Source organism: Candoia aspera, chromosome 5 (genome assembly GCF_035149785.1).
Source record: "Candoia aspera isolate rCanAsp1 chromosome 5, rCanAsp1.hap2, whole genome shotgun sequence".
Taxonomy (NCBI): domain Eukaryota; kingdom Metazoa; phylum Chordata; class Lepidosauria; order Squamata; family Boidae; genus Candoia; species Candoia aspera.
In genome coordinates, this window is record NC_086157.1 from 112,961,443 (window position 1) to 112,982,965 (window position 21,523).

At 44.8% G+C, this 21,523-nt stretch overlaps 1 protein-coding gene across 1 annotated transcript in view; it reads left to right on the forward strand.

Moving 5' to 3' along the window:
- The window catches only part of WNT11 (Wnt family member 11), a 37,263-nt gene extending 18,002 nt beyond the window's left edge, over positions 1-19,261 (forward strand). Inside the window, exons 2-5 of the mRNA XM_063305985.1 lie at positions 871-1,106; positions 2,058-2,335; positions 4,710-5,002; positions 18,623-19,261. Of these exons, the coding sequence (XP_063162055.1) occupies positions 871-1,106; positions 2,058-2,335; positions 4,710-5,002; positions 18,623-18,797 (982 nt within the window). The 3' untranslated portion in view covers positions 18,798-19,261. The remainder of the gene's footprint in view (positions 1-870; positions 1,107-2,057; positions 2,336-4,709; positions 5,003-18,622) is intronic.
- Positions 19,262-21,523: the final 2,262 nt, after the last annotated feature.

A 21,523-nucleotide genomic window follows, 5' to 3' on the forward strand; every position in this document is an offset into this window, starting at 1 on the left:
GAAAAAACAGTAACACATGAACCATAAATGTTAGGAAGGCCAATTTAAAAAAAAAATAAAGAAAAAAAGTAAGGTTATACCCTGGGAAGAAATCTGTAAAGGCAAAGGAGTTGTAGCCAGCTGGGAGTTCTTGAAAAGAAAATTAATCTGCAGTCTCAAACAATGCCAATTCAGAAGAAAACCAGGAGACATGTAAAGAGGCCAACATGGTTGAAAAGCAAAGAAGTTTGATCAGAGAAAGTACATTACAGGTAGTCCTCACTTAATGACCATTTGTTTAGTGACAGTTCAGACATACAACGGTGCTGAAAAAAACAACTTACAACCGGTGCTCATACTTACGACTGTCACAGCATCCCCATGATCACAATTTGGGTGCTTGGCAACCAGTTCACATTTATGACCGTTGCAGCATCCCATGGTCATGTGATCACCATTTTCGACCTTTCTGGCCAGCTCCCAGCAAGCAAAATCAATGGGTAACCATGTGATTTGCTTAACGACCATGTGGTTCGCGTAACGACAGTGATGATTCACTTAATGACTGCCACAAAAAGGTTGTAAAATCAGGTTGGATTCACTTAATAACCGCTTCACTTAGCAACCAAAATTCCAGTCTCAACTGTCATTAAGTGAGGACTACCTGTAACTAAGTTTAACGCTGACTAGAAACCCACCAAGGTTGAGGAACACTGGCTTAAGAGGTCATTCTGGAACGGCAGAGAAGAGGCATTGCATTTCTTTTGGGTAAACCCTCTTCAAAGTGCCACGTTCTTCCTCCCTTGCCCTCTCCTCAAGCTTCTACTCTTTTCTGTCCTCTTGATGTTGTTCCTCAAGGTGGCTCACCAGGTGGTCTCCTTTTCTTTCCAGAGCCTTGTTCAAGACTCCGTCGACTTTGGCCTTGAACCAGACCCAGCACTGTAAGCAGCTGGAAGGGCTGGTGGTTTCTCAAGTGCAGCTGTGCCGCAGCAACCTGGAACTGATGCAGACCGTTATTCAGGCTGCCCGGGAGGTGATCAAAACCTGCCGCAAAGCCTTTGCCGACATGAGGTGGAATTGTTCCTCCATTGAGCGCGCTCCCCATTACCTGCTGGATTTGGAGAGAGGTAAGGGGAAAGGTGGGGGGGATTCCTCCCAAAGGTTTTGCAGGACGCCCTTCTTTGGTTAGCTACGGTTCATCACTGGCTGTTTACTGGCCCCGTTCGCATTCTCTCTCAATTGTGTTGCAAGACATTCAGAAACTTTGGTGCAATCTCTGAGCGTGGACAGCGAAATAGCCATCCACTGCTGACGGTCCATTGTTGTCTATTTTATGAGCAACCTGTTTTGAGTGGCAGACTTGCCCACGCACACAGTCACATGTGCACCAACTCCATGCCATAAAAGCAGACAAGGAGAGAGACAGGGAGGGTGCCTTTTAAGAACCCCCAGCTGGCTACAACTCCTTTGCTTTTAAGGGTTTCTTCCCAGGGAATCTTCCTTACTTTTTTCTTAATTTTTTTGTTTTTTAATTGGCCTTCCTAACATTTATGGCTCACATGTTACTGTTTTTTACCAGATTCAAGAATTCTAAACAATGTGTGGACACTTGCACCCAAAGTTCCCATAACTTTAATACAGTGGGCCAATCAACTCCCCCACCTCCTTTTAAAAAATAAAATTATCCCCAACAGAAGTCAATTTTTTTTCTGACCTCTTGTATCTGGCAGAACAAATGCCTGGGTAATTGCAGTCATCCATCCTAGCCACTTCCTGGTTGTTTTTGAATGAACCTGGGATGGCCTCCTTCACAGGAGGGAGCAATGCTCCGTCCTTTGAACTGCGTCTTTAAAAAGCAGAGTAGCATATTAATGTCATTGATCTTCTGAAAGAAACTCCATGTTGCTTCTTCATCTTCCTTTGGTGAGATCTGCAGTTGTAAGAAGCTGCAGGCTCAAAACACTCATCTGGAAACCTGGCCTAGGACTATCTCGTGGAACGCATCCTGGAGAAGCTGGTTAGCTCTCGGTTTAAGAGGTCTGTAGAATGATGTGTGGTGTTCTCGGTCTGTCTTCCAGGTACCAGGGAGTCAGCTTTTGTATACGCTCTCTCCGCCGCAGCCATCAGCCATACCATTGCCAGAGCCTGCACCACCGGGGACCTCCCTGGCTGCTCCTGTGGTCCCATCCCAGGTGAGACACCTGGACCTGGGTATCGCTGGGGAGGATGTGCTGACAACCTCAACTATGGTCTTGTCATGGGGTCCAAATTTTCAGATGCTCCTATGAAGATGAAAAAATCAGGATCACAAGCCAGTAAGCTGATGCATCTGCACAACAGTGAAGTAGGGAGACAGGTAACCAATCCAAGAGAGTTGTTGTCATTATGCAATCATCAACTGGGGTCTAACAAGGGATGGCAGAATGGAAACTCGGTCACTCTGAGTCTGCAGGGGGATTGTCCAGGGTGTACAAACTTAGAGAGGCCGCCCAGAGGACAAATAACTGAGGTGGTGAAGTCAAGGGGCAGGTTCTGGGTACCATCAAGGGTAACAAGAGTATTGAGTTTTGAGTAGATCTGACCCACCACAAATGATCAACATGTTTATCCTGTGCCCACGCATTACAGAGTTCTTGTGTGGTTTGTTCTTTGCTTAGTGAGAAGCCATAAGCCAATGATGGAATAGAAGTCCTCAGTTCTCCAATATGGCCAAGTAGAGTTGGGGAAGTCCCCTGCCTGGAATTCTAAGCATATTAGAATAGCCCTACTGGATCAGGCCAAGGTCTATCTTGGTCCAGCATTTTGCTTCTCACAGCAGCCAACCAGATGTCTCTGAGGTGCTCAGAAGCAGGAGATGGAAACATGTTCAGAGATGGAAACATGTTCCTCTCCCACCCTTTTCCCCCTACAGGTGGGATCTGGAGTCCTCCTGTTCCCAACCCAGAGGTCACATGGAATCTTCAAGAGTAACAGGCCTCCATAGATTCCTCCATGGATTTATCCAACTTCCTTTTGAAAGCCATCTGAGTTGATGGACATCACCACATCTTAAGGCCAGAAGAACAGGCCTGCTAGGTCAGGCCAAGGCCCATCTTAGTCCAATAATTTGTTTCTCACCTTGGCCAGCGAGATGGCCAAGGCCCATCTTAGTCCAATAATTTGTTTCTCACCTTGGCCAGCGAGATGCCTCTGGGGTGCTCACAAGGAGGGAGACATGTTCTTCTTCCACTCTTGCTCCCCTGCAGATGGAATTTGGAGTCCTGCTGCCCCCATCCTGGTGGTCACATTCAGTCTTCAAGATCAACAGTCCTTGATAGGCCTGTTTTTCATGAATGTATCCAATCCCCTTTCAAAGCCATCCAAGGCTGTCATGGGAATTGATCCCCCAACCCACCCATGGCTTCTGAAAATCTTGGAGGCCCAGCAAGTGGTGATTTGTAATGTGTTAGAAGGGAGAAATTGTTAAATGCATCACTTTAAAGGAGATCTAATTGGAGGGAGGGGGTCCTGGTGTCATCCGCTTCTTTAGCCTGTCTCTCCCCTCTTGAAATGCAGTTTCTAACATGCCATTCAATGATCAGATGTGACTCGGGGGGCCACTGCAATAAAAGTCCAGTAGAAACCTGAGCTTGACAAGGAAATAATAATAGATTGATGCTCCAGCTGAGAATTACTCCTAAGTAATGAATTACACAGGAGTAATGCATACACATGTCGAGTTGAAACAACATACTTAACTAGTTCAAGGAAGGCTCTAATTCAGGGTTCCTCAGTTCTGGGGAATTCTGGGAGTTGAAGTCCGCACAGCTTAGAGTTGCCAAGGTTGAGGAACCCTGCTCTAACTGATGCTTGCACACAACGGTCAAGGTCAACCTGGGCGACTTTTGGGTTGGCTTAGGGCAGGGTTTCTCAACCGTGGCAACTTTAAGATGAGTGGACCAACTCCCAGAATTCCCCAGCCAGCATGTTGACTCCATAAAGACTCTGGGTGGCAACAACAGGAACCAAAGTTATAAAGAAAACATAATGAATGTCTGGAAAAGGAAACATTCAGGCCTATAGCATCCTGAAAGAGTCTTACCAGGCGCCCTAACCAAGCTTTGGGGGGGGAAACCAGGTTTTCAACGTATTTTTTTAAACATGGCCAGGATAGGGGACATATGGATTTAAAATTAGATAGCTGGGTGGGGTGGGGAGGGAACTATAACCCCATTGCCTGGAGAGCGTTCCTCTGGGTCTGCTCCTGGCCAGTGTGCCAATAAGAGCAGTTTACACCTTAAACATCTGTCGATGGAGCAAAATTATGTTTGGAAGGGAGAAGGGGAAGGGAGAAGGGTTGAAGGAAAACAGGGAAGAAAGGAACATTTTTGTACTGAAAGCAAAGCTCATGCAAATTAATTTGCTTTGCACTCGCAGGCCCCAGAGCTGTGCTTTAAGCCCCCGGGGCAGAGGTGACCGCAGGGTGTGATCCAGGAACTCAAGCAGGCAGCCACAGTGGTACTATCAAAGTTCTGCACATCTGCAGCGCATATAAAAACAGGAAGAGCTGGGGTCACCCCAAGGCGCCCTCTTGACTTTTTTGACACACCCTGAGGATCCCCCTGCCCCAAGGACAGAAATGTATGCACAATTCAGGATTCCTGGGCAAGGTGGGGTCAGCAAGGGTGTTGGACGTTGGCAGAAAGAGGGACGGTTGCTTCAACATTCTCGTCTTGCTGCTCTTCCCACAGTCCCTGAAAGCATCTTTGGAAATGAAATGCAAATGCCACGGAGTGTCTGGTTCCTGCTCAATCAAGACGTGCTGGAAGGGCCTTCAGGAGCTGAAGGACATTGCCCTGGACTTAAAAAACAAATACCTCTCAGCGACCAAGGTCGTCCATCGGCCCATGGGCACCCGCAAACATCTGGTCCCCAAGGAACTTGACATCCGTCCAGTGAAGGAGACCGAGCTGGTGTATCTGCAGAGTTCCCCTGACTTTTGCATGAAGAATGAGAAAGTGGGCTCCTACGGGACCCAGGACAGGTAGGGAGCATTCAGCTGGAGGAATTTATGGATCTTCTGAATTTAGTATTCCTTGGGGGGGAGGGTGTTTCCAGCAGGTGAGGGCAGGAAGAACTTCCTCCCTTGATCCCAGTTTACAGGTAATGCAGACGACGGCTGAAGAAGGCTTTGAAGTTGTTTTTATTGATCGATAGCTATAGGGTCCCTCTCTTAGAGGAGAAGACAAAAGTTTATAGGCCTTTCAGCAATACCTTGTGTTGGTTAATGTTGGTTAATTACATCATCTTTTCCTGCATACCTTGTTAGGAACAAACAATGTTTGGGTTAGGAGAAGACTTCTTTCTCTGGGAATTTGTGCAAGACAGCAGTTTGGACAAAATAAGCTTGTTTCTAACTCTTGTACAGCCCAGGCTCCTGATCGCTTATTCCCTTCCCTGTTAGCACTTTGTTTTGTGCAATTTGCACAACATTCAGCTTGTTCTGTTGTGTACCCTAAATATGGCTTTGGTTAATCTTTGCTGACTTCAGGGTCCCTCATCAGTTAGTGTAGTCTTCTCTTATCCTTAAGTCAGCAGTAAACTTCACCAGCATAAAATTTGCTGTTCCCATTGGTGGTCCCTATCCTGCTTCATATACAATGCTGGAAAAGAGAATTTTCTTTATTTCCAGCACACGGATTGCTTTAAGGACAGGGAGTGATAGATTTATTCCCCTCAACTTCCTTTCTCCCCTTTCCAGATACTCTTCAAGGATAGCCTCATGTAGAGTGCATTGCAATAGTCTATATGGGAGATGACCAGGGCATGAGTGACTGTTCGAAGGATGACCAGGTGGTTCGCTTAATGACCACACAGTTCACTTAACAACCACGTTGATTTCCTTGATGGCCCCTGCAAAAATGGTCGTAAAATCAGGTCGGATTTGATTAATGACCACATCGCTTAGCAACTGAAATTCCAGTCCCAATTGTGGTCATTAAGCGAGGACTACCTGTACATTAGAACGTAACAGTGACGAAATGGGCACAGCTTATTGTCTGCTTAAGGGGGAAAATGCTACTTTAAAACTGGAGCAGCTTAAGGCTGCTTTGGATATGGGTGTGGGATGAAATGAGGACAACATCAAGGGTAGTGCCTTCTCTTTTTTAATAGTAATTTTATTAAAGATTATAATTACAACAATAAAAATAAATGAAAAAAATATAGAAGAATTTAAAGGAAGTGCAGAAAAGGAAGGAAAGAAAAAAGAAAGAGAAAGAGAAAAGAAAGAAAATTAAGAATATAGTAAAGAAAAATAAAAGAAATATATAAAGAAGTGACTTCCCACCTTCATCACAAGTAAAAAAAACAATTTTAGTAACTTATCACCTCCTCTTGAAATACAACAAATGATCTCTCCTTCCCACATTGCATCTCTTATCTATAAACAAGCCCATAAAGCATCATCATTTCAGTCCCGGTGTCAGCAAAAGTCCATTAAGGTTACCAGAAATAACAACATACCTATTTTAACCTTGCTCAAATAAACCAACTTTACATTCCTTCCTTTTACTTCTGACAGTCTTAATCTTTAGTCCCTTCAAATAATGTCTTAGAACTTGATTTCTTTTCATTTTTTCTTTGTCCCTTCTCACGAGTTTCTTCAAAATTTTAACAAGCCTCTTTTGTAAATCCAAAATTATCCAGGACACTCTCTTGGTTTGTTATTTGTATGTCCTTTTTAATTATTAAAACATCAGCCTGTTTCTTTTGTAGGTCCAGTGTAACATCTTTCTCCCTGTCACTCTTGTGGCCTGTCATTTGTAAATCCACTTTCAACTCAGTCTCGATCTTGTTGGGTAGAATTTGTTCCTCTTCCATAACATCTTTTAGACAGAGTCTCTCCATAGAGGCAGAAGTCTCTGTTGACACTATTAAAATTAATTTCTGAGTCAGTTTTTCAAAAATATCCTTCAATATGCCCAGTGTTAGAATATTTTGCTTCATTCTGTAAGTTGCTTTTATATGTTCTTCTCCTTTAATTGTAATCTTTAGTTCCCTCTAGTGTCCAATTTTTAAAATCTTATGTCCTTTTAAAAAATTCAAAACAGAAGCATTTTCCCACGGGAAGGATTCTTATGATTAATTCCAAAATCTTATTTCAAATCCATCTGGACCCTTAATCCATTTGTAAATTTCCAGAATCAACGTTCTAATCACCCTTTTGCTGTTTATTTAAAAAAAAAAAGTGTTGTTTTAAGTCCTTAAACTTGTATTTAAAACTTCATTTGCTAAGGATTGAAGGAAACTCACCTGGTGCTGTAAAACTGGTCCATCCAAAGGTTCCTAATAGCTGAAAAGCAATTAACAAGCAATTTACAAAAGTGATTAGAAAACGAAGTATGTGACCCCAGTGTCCTTTTGAAGGTGCTGACCATGGTTTGAGCAAGATGGCTATTCCCTCCCAGAGCTCTAAACCACCAAAGACCACTGTCTTGCGGTCTCCTCATGAGGAGCAACTGTCTAGAGTACTTGTGGGTGATCTCAAGTCCTCTCCTTGTCTAGAGAGGAATTACAAAGAGCTGGACTACACGCCGACTCTTCATTCTGCCGCAGTCGTTGGCTCCACTTTTCAACACCATCTTCAGTTCACCATTTCTTCCTCCGGAAGTGGAGTATAGCCCCTTCTCTATTACCTTCAGCTAAATTAAAGATCACCTTCTCTCTAGGACAGATGATGGGTGTCTAGCCAGTAAATAGAAAACCTAACACTTCTGATGGTGAGTTAAGAAAGAAATTAGGGTTGTGCAAATCCTTGTTGCTCACGGATCAGGACACACCAGAATCTCCTTCATGGAGCATCACAGCTCAAGGCGGAGTGCATGCATGCTTTACAGCAGGCATCCTATTTGGTGCACCCCAGAAGGCTTGGAGTGCCATCCCCATTATCTCCAGCAAGCAGGCTCCTTCGCTGGCATTGATGGGAGCTGTCATCCAGCACATCTGGAGGGCAGCTGCCCGAGGCTGATGTGTAGGCAGAATTATGCCCTAACCTACAGTCCCCCAGCCATCCCGCAGTTGTCTTAATATTTTGCTTTTTGCATGGAAGTTCTTTGTTAGACAAATGCTTCTTGTCTTTGGCCAAACAAAAGCCTTAAAATCGGAGGAGCCCCACAGCGAAAAGGCAGCACTCCAGCTGGCCTGGAAGTGATCCAACAGCACCGTTTACATCTAAAGCACGTTGGATTCAGACTGAGAGGCTATCCAAGATCTCCCGACACACATTTATTTGTTTTGTGGAAATGGTCTCCTGGTGAAATTCCCTTCTGGGGAATGTGGGTTGGATTCGGCTCCGTCTTACTCAGTATCTTCTTCTCTTCCCTCTGGATTGTCATCCTGGATCTTGACCTCCTTCAGTGAGGCCGACATCCTGGCACGGCTGGAGGGTTGCACCCATAAAGTCTTGTGTCAGCCCTTCGAGGTAGGCTAGGTCAAGAAACAGACACTTCATGGATCCCAGAAATGCTGGAATTATTGCTGTAGGGTAAGATAACAGAATCTTTTCAAGTTTCCCTCTGTCCCATCTTATGTCAAAATCAAGGCGAGATTATTCTGAGTCTCATTCTCATGGTTCCTTCAATCTCTGGGCTGGGTAATCCCTTCTCCAAGTCACAGGTAGACTGTTCCACTCCTGTAGAGATATTACAGCAAGAAGGTTTTTGCTTATATTTTAATGGGACCTAGGCAGCTGCAACATAAACTGTTGTTTCTGGTCAAAGTTTCTCTGGCCATGGAAAATAGACCCTGACCATCTTCTCTGTAGCTTCCCTTGATGTACCTGAACATGGCTAGCATGTCTCCTCTGGGTCTTCTGTTCTCCAGACTGAGCATCCCCAGTTCCTTCAGTCTCTCCTTGCAGGACATGTCCTGCCATCCCTGGGTCATCTTGGTGACCCTCCTCTGAACCTTCTCTAACCTGTCAATAACCTTCTGAAAATGTGGTACCCAGAATTCTATAGAGGACTACTGTCAACTACAGCTGCAGAAGGGAAGAGAAGAATCTCACAGGTCTTTGATACAATGCTTCTTCAAATGCAGGAATTTTGCAGAGAAGACTGCTGGGTGTCTTGGGAAGAGACCTTCTCCCCAAGTCTCCCGGCTGGCCGCCTGTAAATTTAGAAACTGATTCTAAATTGGAATGGAATGACACATTTGTGGCAGGGGGACAGAGAATCCCCTCTGCATGGAGAAACTCCCCAGATGTGGTCCCTCACCTCACCAGTTAGAAATGGGATCTCTGTTGTGGGACAGGGGAACAAAGCTATGCCAGGCATGATAAACCAGGGACCTCTAAGCCATGGCTGTGCTCACACATCATGCACAACCAGGTCCAGGAAAGGCCCAGGAGATGCATTTGCACATCGAGCTAAGTCTGGGGGTTGGGGGGGAGCTGACATGTTCTGCCACCAAGTCTAACAGGCTAAATTAAAGTCCAGTGCATTCTGCTCTCCCATCAACCAGGCAAACCAGGTTGTGTGAATACAATGTGCCACTATCATGATTGAGATTGGCAGGGGGGAGTTCTAAACAAGATGCCCTCAGCCAGCCCCTCCCCACAGCAACCTGATAATAGCTAATAATTAATCCAGTCATGTTTGGGGCAGGATAGTAGGAAGCTGACGGAGGAGGCCTATTTTGGGGGGTCTCATCCCCCCATTTTTCTCTCTCTTGGGAGGGAGGGAATACGGGGCAGGCAGAAATTGTGCCAGGGGCCCTTCGGGGGGGGGCTTGAGGACCCCTTTCGTCCAGATGTTTGGCTACCCAGTCCCATCGGCACCAGACTCCACAGTTGGGATAGAGGGCAGGATCTGGGTGACCTAGTTTGTCTTGGACCCTAAGCAGGATCAGGCTTGACTGGGAGACCACAGAGAAATCCCACAGTGTAGGCTGGGCTGGGTAGTCGAAACAGTATCCCAGAATAAGGCAAAAGAAACCCACTCTGGTGCTCTTGCCCAGAAAGCTACATGGAAGTGTCCCCGTAGTTATCCATAGCCAGGCTGGACTTGAATGAAGACCAGAATATCTGGCTCAGCAGGCCGAGATTTTTACTCTGGTCAAACAGCCTTATGAGGACCTCTTACTTCACCCAGAAGTAAGAGAAAAATTGTATGAGGGTGTGTGAACTATATATTTTCACACTTCCCACATATACAAGCACAGAGCGCATGTGGACATTTTCCAACTGGCTTAATGAATCCCTCGGGCATCTTTAACATTTTGTGCTATTGACATTTCCACTTTCGCAGAATGTTGCTTTGGCCTTTAATGGACCTGTTTGGCCGAAAGCGCTTTTAAGCAATTCCAAACTTTGTTCTGAGGTGTCTTTCCTTCCTCTTTCCCTTCTGTTTAGCCTTGCCTTGTTCTTCCTTCCTCCAGCTTCCCTTCCCCTTCCCCTTCCCTCCTTCCTCCACTCTCCATCCTTCCTTCCTCCCTCCCTCCCACCTACCCTTCTTCCTCTCTCTCTCTCATTGATGCTCACTCCTGTCTGGCAGCTGAAGAAAGAGCTTTTTCTCTTTTCAAGTTGGCTGCAAACAGGGCCTCTGGGAGCCATCAGGAGGGGGTGTCCAAACAATGATGCTGCCAGAACATGGTCCTTCCTCCCTCTCAAACCCACCTTTGTCTTCCTGTTTCCACCCCCTCTGTGAACATTAATGTTTCAGTGGTGCAATTAATGGATTTATGGTTGCAATACAGACATAACACAGCATTACAGTGGGTTGGATGGATTCATCACACCTGCCAAAGTATGTCCACGTTTTATTTGCACAATTTGCTCTTAATATTTGTGCGTGCAGGAGGCAAGCCCTGAACCATTTGCCTCATCCTTGGGCATCTGCAAAGGATAGCAATTAGTTCAAAAGTGGGTTTGTTTCAATCTTAATGTGTCAGAGAAAGTGATGTAAAGGAAATAAAAGTGAATGCAAATGCTGCAGGAGAATTATTTAAGTGTGTTCATGAAGGTACTGGGCAGAATTTGGATAGAAAGGGTGTGAAATGCTGTGGAGCAAAATTTGGAAAGTCCTACATAGCTTTATGCCAGGAAGAAGTATGCCAACCAATTGTTGTTCTTCTTGAAAAATGTATGAATGTGAGAAAGAAATGGCACATTTGTTGATTTAGATGCAATATATTTTAAAGTGAATTGAATTTAGGAGTATTTTGCACAAATATGGAGTTGAAGGTTGAGCACTGAATATGGTATATGATAGAAGTAAAGGGTGTATGGGAATAAATGATGTTCTTAGCAAGTGGTTCAACACTGAGACAGACCAAGTGGTGTGACGTTCCCTTGGCTATGTATGCATTTATAAAGAAGGGTTTAAGGAACATTTGATGAATGCATGTCCCCTTTTGAATGTAGTTGATGCCGTGTTGCTGGCTGAGAACCCAACTAATTTGCAGCAAATGTTAGACAGATTGAGGGATGCAACAGGCAGCCCCAATCTGAGGATTAAATATCCCAGAACAACCTAGTTGTCTTTGGGAGGAAAATAGAAATAACATTTGAAAGTTATACATAAATTGCAAACAAATAGAGCAAGCAAGGAAGTTGGTATTTCTTTAGTAGAATCTTTATCAAAGACGGGGAAATGGTTGGAGAAATTTGAAAACATGCAAATGCTGGTAGAATGTGAATAGGTTGTGGCCTTGTGCAGTATTTTGATGCAAAGCAGGCAAAAATGCTTCAGATCTGCCGCAGGCACCCTTGTTGTTCCTACTGGTGACTCCTTAAAGGACCCACACCTTCTCCAGAACTCACATCATAGCACATGGGCTGACGCTCATTTTTTTCCTGATTCTGTGTGGTCACCCTGTGTGGTCACCCAGGAAAAGGCACAGATCCTTTAAAGAGCTGTGGACTGATAGAGCAGGTGTGCCCATGTGGGATCCGAAACACCTTTTTTGGGTCTGAATTGTGCACACCTCTCGTAGGTAGAGTGTGATCCATTGTGAAGAATGAACATTTGTCAAAAGAAGCAAAAACAGCTGTGTTTTATTTTCCACCCACTGGGGAATATCGATGTGAGAATTGTACATGTCAGGAGAACCCTCAAAGGGAGTTGAATGTGGGGGTGAATGGGGCACTTAAGAAGAGAGCTGAGCAGTTTAAAGGTCAAAATAGCAGGATAGGAAGGGGTAGATGAAACTTATATCACCACCCATCTCCCCCAATGGGGGACTCTGGGCGGTTTACGTCCATTTTCCTTTCCTTTTCCTTATCTTATGCCTTTATTTTCTTTGACTTCCCATGTCTTATTCTTCCTCTATGCTCTGCATAATGTAGCTTTCCCTGAAAGGGAATAGCAGGATGGGTATGGATAGAAGCCAAGATCTCTGTTTAATCCATTCCCCTTGGAATGCGGCAGGACTGGAGAGCTACTTTTCCAGACCAGTATTGCAAAAGTTATCTAGAAAGAGGAATTGGGGGGGGGGGGGTGTTGGAGAAAAAATTACAGATAGTCCTCGCTTAACAACCACAATTGGAACCGGAATTTCAATTGCTAAGTGAAGCGGTCATTAAGTGAATCTGACCTGATTTTACGATCCTTTTTGTGGCAGTTGTTAAGCGAATCACTGTGAGTGCTAAGCGAACCACATGGCTGTTAAGCGAATCACACGGTTCCGCATTGATTCTGCTTGCTAGAAGCCGGCTGGGAAGGTCGAAAATGATCCCAAGGCCCCAGGACTCTGCAACGGTCATAAATGCTAACCAGTTGCCAAGCGCCAAAATCGTGATCACATGACTGCAGGGACACTGCAACTGTCATAAGTGTGAGAACCGGTCATAAGTTGTTTTTTTTCCCAACACTGTTTTAAGTCCATCACTAAATGAATGGTTGTTAAGTGAGGACTACCTGTAAATGGGAGAAGGAAGGGGGAATGTTGGAATCTTGTTAAGTGAAGAAAAGTTTGCATTTCTGAGAAGGATGATTGAGATAATTTTGGGAGTGTTCATTTATGTCTAGGGTTGTGTCCTAGGGAACAATTTCACGCGTGCAGGCGGCTGGTTGGACGATCTGGATGAGAGTCTTCCCTGTTGGCTCTCCAATGAATTTCCTTCCATTTCTTCCCTTACATAGGAATTCCAGGGAGAAATGGCTAGAGATCAAGTGATCAAAGCTGGGCCATGAAAAATGTCTTTTTCCTAAAATATGGGGCTGAGAAACCTAGGATTGTTGTTGGTAATGCTGAAGCCATGATGGCTCCTGGTTAGAACAAACAACCAATCAAACAATAACAAGGAACTGTAGACAAGTTAAACCAATCTCCCTCCTTCCCCTTTCCCTTCAACAAAAGGCCAAAACTGAAAGCCAGCCAACAGTGCTTCCCACAAGGTGAGGTCAAAAAAGTCAAGTGCGAATGAAGCTCTGTCTGCTTTTTCAGGGGTGCCACAAAGTACCATTTGGGCTGCCATCTTGACTTTTTTGACCACACCTTGCAGACAGCCCTGCCAGCCCAAATGAAACTCCTGCAATTTAAACATGCCCCACCTTTGAAGGACATGTTTCCTTCAAAGGAAACAAAGCTTCTTAACTTGGCGGTGGTGCTGTTGCAAATAAGCCCTGTTCTTTCAGATCCTATAAAATCTCCCACCTAGATGATAACCTGAGCTTTCCAAAAACACAGGTGTCTGTACCTTGAAGTCCATTTTTGCAATGGGCCAGCACTGTCACGCAGGTTGATGTTTTTGAGCCTTATCTTTATCATGGCTTTTGTTTAAGTAAATAGTAAGCTTACCGTCTGTACGTGTCAGGCACAATTTTTCAGGTTTTGCACCCCAGTCTAGTTTACATAATTTGCAAAAAAAAAAAAAAAAAAACCCCTCCAAAGTTGGGCTGTAAAAAACGTGTCTGAATGGCTGTTTGAGATCCAGGAAGCATCACATCCTGAAATGGGGAATAGCGTTGAGGATCACTCAAGCAGCATTCGGAATTTTCAGTACCATATGTCCATGCACGCAAACGGCATTTCCATCTGAGCAAAGTGTGCCTGGCCCAGCAAAGATTAGACGGGACTTGGAGGGCTGTAACAAAATTCAGAATTTACAAAAATGCGAATACCTGTAAAATCTGCAGCTGACTTTCCTTGGTTGTGACCTCCATCCCGGTTTTAAGCATCTGAAAATATAGAAAGCCTAAAGAAAAATTATATGAAGAGGAAAAATAAAACTTGGCAGGAACTGGGTGGTGAAAGTTTAGATGTAGGACTGTCAATAATCAGAGTGTTTACCAGCAGAGAGTTAGTTTTATTTTATTTTTTCCATTTTAGAGACTCCCACCCAGCCATCAAGGCTACCAATGTTTTCTTTTAATAAAAGTCATTTATTTTCCTTGCTCTGCCAACTGTATCATCTTTCTGAAGTTATTTACCATTGAAATAATAAATAAAATAAAATAAAATAAAAATATAAAAGCTTCAAAACAATGCAGTTTTTGGAAAGGAGGGCCAAAAGATTTCTCTTATTCAATAAGTATTCAATAAGCCATAAGGCTGGGAAGATAAGAAGCCTTATCTTTCAGTTCCCATGGCTGGTTTCAGATCACTCAGAGAGAGGAAAAGGCAAAAGGGGATACAGATTAGGTTGATGGATTCTGTCAAGCTGATGCTGAGGCTTCCTATGGTTTTTAATCTTTAAATGAGATATAAACAAATGATAAGACCCAATTATCCAGAGAGGAGGTGAATTTTTCTTCATTGGATGAATTCCAGCAAAGACTGGACAGCCATCTCTCTCTCTCTCTGTCTTCAGAGGTTTAAAAAAAAAGGTAAAACTTCTCTTGAATTTAGCTCAACTCCTGGTATCAACCTAACCAGCAGCAAGATGCAAAGAAATTGCTACTGTCTTGTTCCAGTATTTTTTAATTATATTTTTAGTCTAGCCCAGTGTTTTTCAACCTTGGCATGTTTAAGATGTGTGGACTTCAACTCCCAGAATTCCGCAGACGGCATGGCTGGCTGGGGAATTCTGGAAGTTGAAGTCCACTCATCTTAAACGTGCCAAGATTGAGAAACACTGGTTAGCCTATAGCTCTAAAATTTCTTGCTGGTTGCTCCTCCCTCCCTCCCTTCTTTCCTTCCTTCCTTCCTTCCTCCCTTCTTTCCTTCCTTCCTTCCTCCCACCCTCCCTCCCTCCCTCCTGGTCCCCTCCAAATCTGTTTGTCTTCCAACCACTTTGGGGGAATGGCTGCCCCAGCTAAAGTTGGATTCGTGCCTGCATTAAGGCACGATGCCATATGTCATACATCCGTGAAGATTAAGAAAGATGCGGATTAAATGAGGGGATTTAAGAGGGAGGGGAGGGACAATAAGATTGTAATTATCTGTTGAAAAGAAGGTTGGAAGTTATTTATACATTTCTTAACTTTAGTTTTCTTTTCCTTTTCTTGCATGTTTTTTCTTTCTTTTTTTCTTTCTTTTGATTTGTCTTTTATTATATGAAAATTCTTAAGAAATATATTTTTTTTAAAAAGAGAAAAGCTAAGCGGGGCTGGCCTTGGTTAGTACTTGGATGGGAGACCACTAGGAAATCTTAAGCTGTAGACTAGGCTGGGAAGTCGAAAAAGTATCCCAGAAGGTGGCAACAGAAAATCATTTCTGAATTCTTGTGAAAAAAACAACCTGGATGTGTCCATGCAGCCATTCAGAGTCCAGCTCACTTTGAGGGAGGTCTTCTTTATTTATATTCATCCCTAAACATTCCTGCTTGCTGAGAATTTCAGCCAGCCTTAAGTGTCATCAACTCCAGCTACATTTGTGCAGCTTCAACTCAGACTTGGCAATGCAGTTGAATTTTGCTTTGTTCTGGGCCATGGTGTTTACCTTTTCCCACAATTTAAGCTGTAAAGGGGGCTTAATGAAACCCTGGGAAGTTTAACACACCTCTCTTCTCCTAAACAAAATCTATACAGGTTGTCCTCATTTAGTGACTGCCTTGGACAGCAACCGTTTGCTGTTACAAGAGTGATGAAAAAGGAACTGTGCTACCAATCCTTGCATTTTTGACCTTCACAGGTCTGTAAAGGAAAGGAAAGCTGAAGTCAGATCGTTAAGCAGAGTCGTGGGTTCACTTAATGACCGTGTCACTGAACAACCAAGTTGCCAGTCCCAATTGTGGTCACTAAACGAGGTCAAGCTGTAATTAAAAAACTGGCAAGTTCTGGGAAGCCCATTGTATGAATCAAGCACCCAAAGATGGATTCTGGGTTGGGGCACCCCACATTTGAGGAACAAAGGAAATGTGCTTTGTTAAACCAGGATTAACAGACTCCTTCATTTTTGCACATCGGGGGATCCAGGCCATCATTTTAAGCCATGAGATGGTTATTTGGGGCACTGCAAGCTGCATGTACGTGGCAATTATGGTTTTTTTCTCTGCCAGCTGGTGTAGGAGAGATTGTGCTGAAGGACAAGGGTTTCCCCCCCTCTGGGGGCCATCCTGACACCCAGAACGTGCAGACAACCCTGCTCTCCCTCCGTCTGGCGCTAGACAACCACCGCATGTGGCCACAAGTCATTGGTGCTGGCTCAGGACGGAGCAGAGTCTGTGCTCTGGAGCCCCTGGAGCCTTCCAAGGATTCCTAAACATTTATGCATCTTCCCAGGTTCACTCTCAAAAACAGCCTTAAGAGCGATGGGGGACGGGCGGGGGGGGGGCGGGACCTGAACCTGGAGAACGGAGACCTGGAATAACAAACAGGAGGCCCGGTGGAATCCGAAACAATGCACGGACAGACCCGGAGCGAGGTCTCCCCACTTCATCACTCCCAGCATGTGCCCATCAATCTTGCTGGATTCCTTTCCACCCCTGGACGGAGGGGCTGGGGGGGAGACCAGCTCCCCCCTCCCCAATTACCTTTACCAACCTGATGGGATGTTAAATGATGGCTTTGTGCAAAGTGGCACCTTTTCAGTACATTTTGGAAAAGAGCTCCAAGTGCTTTCAGGAAAGGGAAGGAAAGAGAAGGGGGAAGGGAGGGAGGGAGGGAGGGAGGGAGGGATGAAGGAGAAAGAAGAGTAAAGGAAAGGGGAAGGGGAAAGGAAGAGAGGAGAGGAGAGGGGGAAGGAAGGAAGGGAGGAGGGAAGGGAAGTTGGTTGGTTCAGCTTGTCTACAATTCCTTGTTATCCTTTGATTCATTGTTTGTTCTAACCATGAACTCCAGGAGAACTAGACTGTGCTTACAAGCCAGCAGTGTGCGGCATGACACAGCACATTGTAAAGACATTTCAGGCTCAAAGCTTGGCGTAAATTTTCACAAGAGCAGTTTTTCATTGGAGCAGGTGTAGTGGAGTCGGAGAATTGGGGTGTGCACTTTTTTCCAACTACTTCTGAATGAGGTACAAATCAGTGGGGATGCCGCAATCAAACCCAGATTGGATTCAACTGGCCTGACGCTGGAAGTGTCTCAGCAGGTGGAGGCTCCTTGTCTGGGCTGGGAAGCTAACCAGGGGAGGCTGGATTAGGCCTTAGATGGGAGACCACTAGGAAGTCCCAGGGCTGTAGGCTCGACTGGAAGGTCAAAAGATCACCTGGCAAGCAGGCAATGGCAAGCAATTTCCACTGGGGTGTCTGCAGGGTGTGGTCAAAAAAGCCCTGCCTGATTGTACCAGTGTGGCTGCCATCTTGACTTTTTGACTACACCCCTGCCCCTCCAGATATTTTTTTGCCATATGGATGGACTATATGATGTTTCTATAGTCTCCAGGAATCATGGTAATGACTATACTCCATCGACTTTATCTGATCTTGGCTGATCCTGAGAAAATGAACAGGCTCAGATTTGGGGATGGCTTGGATGGGAACAATCCAGTGCTGTAGGCTAGATGGGGGAGTCCATTTTAATAAATACAGGTAATCCTCACTTAACAACCATTCATTTAGTGATGGTTTGGACTTACGACGGTACTGAAAAAACTGACTTACGACCAGTCCTCACACTTACGACCGCCGCAGCATTCCCCACGGTCATCTGATCACGATTTGGGTGCTTGGCAACCAGTTCACAATTACGACCGTCGCAGCATCTTGTGGTCACATGATCACCATTTTTTACCTTCCTAACCAGCTTCTGGCAAGCAAAATCAATGGGGAACTGCATGATTCACTTAACGCCCACAGTTAAGTGAATCACAGCTTAATCCCCACAAAAAAGGTCGTAAAATCAGGTCGGATTTGCTTAATAACCGCTTTGCTCAGCAACCAAAATTCCAGTCCCAATTGTGGTTGTTAAGCGAGGACTACCCGTATGTATATTTATTAAACTCATTGGAAAAAGCAAGGTTTAGCTGCTTCCATAATGCTGTTGAGAAGGCTCCATACGTGAATTCAACAGGAGTCCCTCTTGACTCAACGGTGACTTGACTTGAAGAGAAATTAAATTAATAGCCTTTGATGTGACCGCTTATATGCAGGTAATTCCTGCATAAATTTCCAAAAGACGCCCAGAGTTCTCCAATGGGAGGAGATGGGTGGGGATAAATTTAATAAATGAATAAATAAATATTTACCCCACTTTACGGGGTGGGGGGCAGGCTCTAGAAGGGCCACCTTGCAGCCGGCAAAGCCTTGGTCCATCCTCACTGGGTGTCGTTTCCTCTCTCCCAGACAGTGCAACAAAACTTCCAATGGGAGTGACAGTTGTGACTTGATGTGCTGCGGGCGCGGCTACAACCCCTACATGGACAAGCTGGTGGAGCGGTGCCACTGCAAGTATCACTGGTGTTGCTACGTCACCTGCAAGAAGTGTGAGCGGACTGTCGAGAGGTACGTGTGCAAATGAAGCTTCCTCCAGGCCTCTCCGCTGCTTCCTGGTGGGCCAAGGACGTCCACGCCCTCTTTTCCCCAAGGACCCTTCCAACGAGGAGGAAACGCTCCCTTGCAAGGAAGCCAGGGCTTGGTCGAAACAAACCCGTCCTGATCTTTGACCAACAGGGATTGCATCTTTTGAATGATCTTTTCGAACAATCGCTAGTCGCCGACAAAAAGGCCTGCCCACAAAGCTCTGCAAGAGCAAGGACTTTGAACATAACCAGGAAGTGGCCATTATCACTGAAGGACAACTTGTTCACAAAGAATAAACATCTTGGGTTTTATCATGGCCACTCACGTTTTGGGACCTCAGACTGCAAGTGGCCTCATGCCTTACGATGTGTTTGGGGAAGAGAGCATCTTTCCATAAAATGCATGAACATGATGCAGGAGAACATGGGCTTTTCTGTTGTAATTCAGTGGACACCATTTCCTGGGGAGAATGTTCAATTCCAGACGAAGTGACTTTGCATTACTTTCCCCCCCAGAATGGTTTATCTTCTTGCTTTGCTTCTTAACCAAATCTCCATTTTGCTCCTTCTGTTTTTAACTGGCAGCATTGCCTGGAAAGGCCCAAAGGGAAGGCCAGCCCCCAAGATTTTCTTCTCTTTGCTCTTTCACCCCTGCCAACATCTTTGCTGCATTGTTCTTCCCCTCCCTTTGTTACTTTATATCTGGTGATTTTTCCCATGAAAGAAGTTGTGGAGAGATGGTATCTCTTGTGTTTGGAAGTCAGACACACATCTGGAATTGGGAGACTGTGCGGTGGGCGCGCTCACAATACGGTTGATATTGTGGGCCAAGATTTGCCGTCTAGTCGAGGATATTCTCTTCTATTCCAGTGAAATCTTTGTGGGGCTTAAAGGCATTATTGCAAATAAATATGATGCTAAAGGCTGCTGATTTGCTGGGCAGCTGACTGGCTCTTTTAGTTCCTTTCATTTATTGAAAATAATATATACTTTTTTTTAAGTTAGAGCAAAGAATCCATGGATCACGCTGTTACGTGTCTCCTGTCCCTGTTCACTTCTAGACATGAATACGGGGAGCAGGAGAGCCGTATCTTGCATTGAGAAGATCAATGCAAAGCAGACATTCCTTGCTTCAAGTGACCATCCACCAGCTGTTTCAAAATGCAGAAATTTCATTGGCCTAAGGGACGCGGTGGCGCTGCAGGTTAAACCGCTGAGCTGCTGAGCTTGCCGATCGGAAGGTCGGCGGTTCGAATCCGCATGACGGGGTGAGCTCCCTTGGCTAGTCCCAGCTCCTGCCAACCTAGCAGTTCAAAAACATGCAAATGTGAGTAGATTAATAGGTACCACTTCGGCGGGCAGGTAACGGCATTCTGTGACTGTCATGCTGGCCACATGACCATGGAAGTGTCTACGGACAAACGTCGGCTCTTCGGCTTTGAAACGGAGATGAGCACCGCCCCCTAGAGTCGGACACGACTGGACTTAATGTCAAGGGAAACCTTTACCTTTACTTAAGGGCCACATTGGCCTTTGACCACCATGTTAGCGCTGTGTTCCAAAAGTTGAAGGGGTGGAAGACCCCCAAGAGGGGAGGGGCAGGCATCAAGGGGAAAAATGAAGCAGAAGATAAGGAATATCTGCAGAGACCAGGTGCTAGAATCCTTTTCATCTTTTTGTAAAACTATTCTATTGGGAATATAATATGGCTCTTGCTAACAACTCAAAATGATATTTATCTCAGCCACACATTATTTTAAGTGTAGCCATTGAGTCTATAGTTGTTAAACCCAGGAAAACCAGATTAAATCCATGCAATCTGCTAGGCTACTGTGAGTTTATATAAGACTTTCTAAATAAACTGTGATTGGCTTCCCAGATAAGACGAAGTCCTAAAACTTGGTTTAGAAACCAGAGTGGCTGGGTTTCACAAAATACGCTTAACCTTAATGCAGTTGGTTTGTGACAAAATGTGTTACAGCATGAGCTGTGAACATGGACACTGTGGTTTTATTCTGAATCGGTGGTCTCAAATTATGGTCAGTAATATTGTGAGCAAAATCCTCAACTTATGACCACAATTGGGACCAGAATTTCCATTGTGAGTCATTGTGGTTGTTAGTCGAGTCACCATGTGACCAGACCCAATTTTATGACCATTTTTACAGCGGTCATTAATCCAGCTTCCCCAATGGGTGTTTTTTGCTGGTAAACAGCAAAAAACGGTGCAAAATGTGATCATGTGACCCTGGGTTGCTGCAACCGTTCATAAATGCGAGCCAGTTGCCAAGCGCCTGAAATGCAATCATGTGGCTGTGGGGGGAATGCAACATTTTTTGACGCTCGGAAGTGCTTTACAGGCTGTAAAGCACCCATTCTGAGGCCATTGTAACTTTGGACTGTCGTTAAACGAACATTCGTAAGTCGAGGACTATCTATACTCCACAAAAAGCAGGGCAGGTAGAACCAGGGGAGCAAAGTAAGTCACATGGATCGTTTCTACCGGGGCAATGTAGACATCAAAAATGGTGCAAAATATGATGGTGCAAAATAGGTGTAAGAATGCAGGGACGCAGTGCCCCTTTAAAGCAGCTGTGTCTTTTTTTTTTCAGGCTTCTGTGCAACCCTGAAAACAGATGTGGCTGCTTTAAGGAGTCAAGCCATAAAAGTGGGTTGATCGGTAACCAGATAAAGTGGGTTGTGTAAATGCAGTCACTACAGTGAC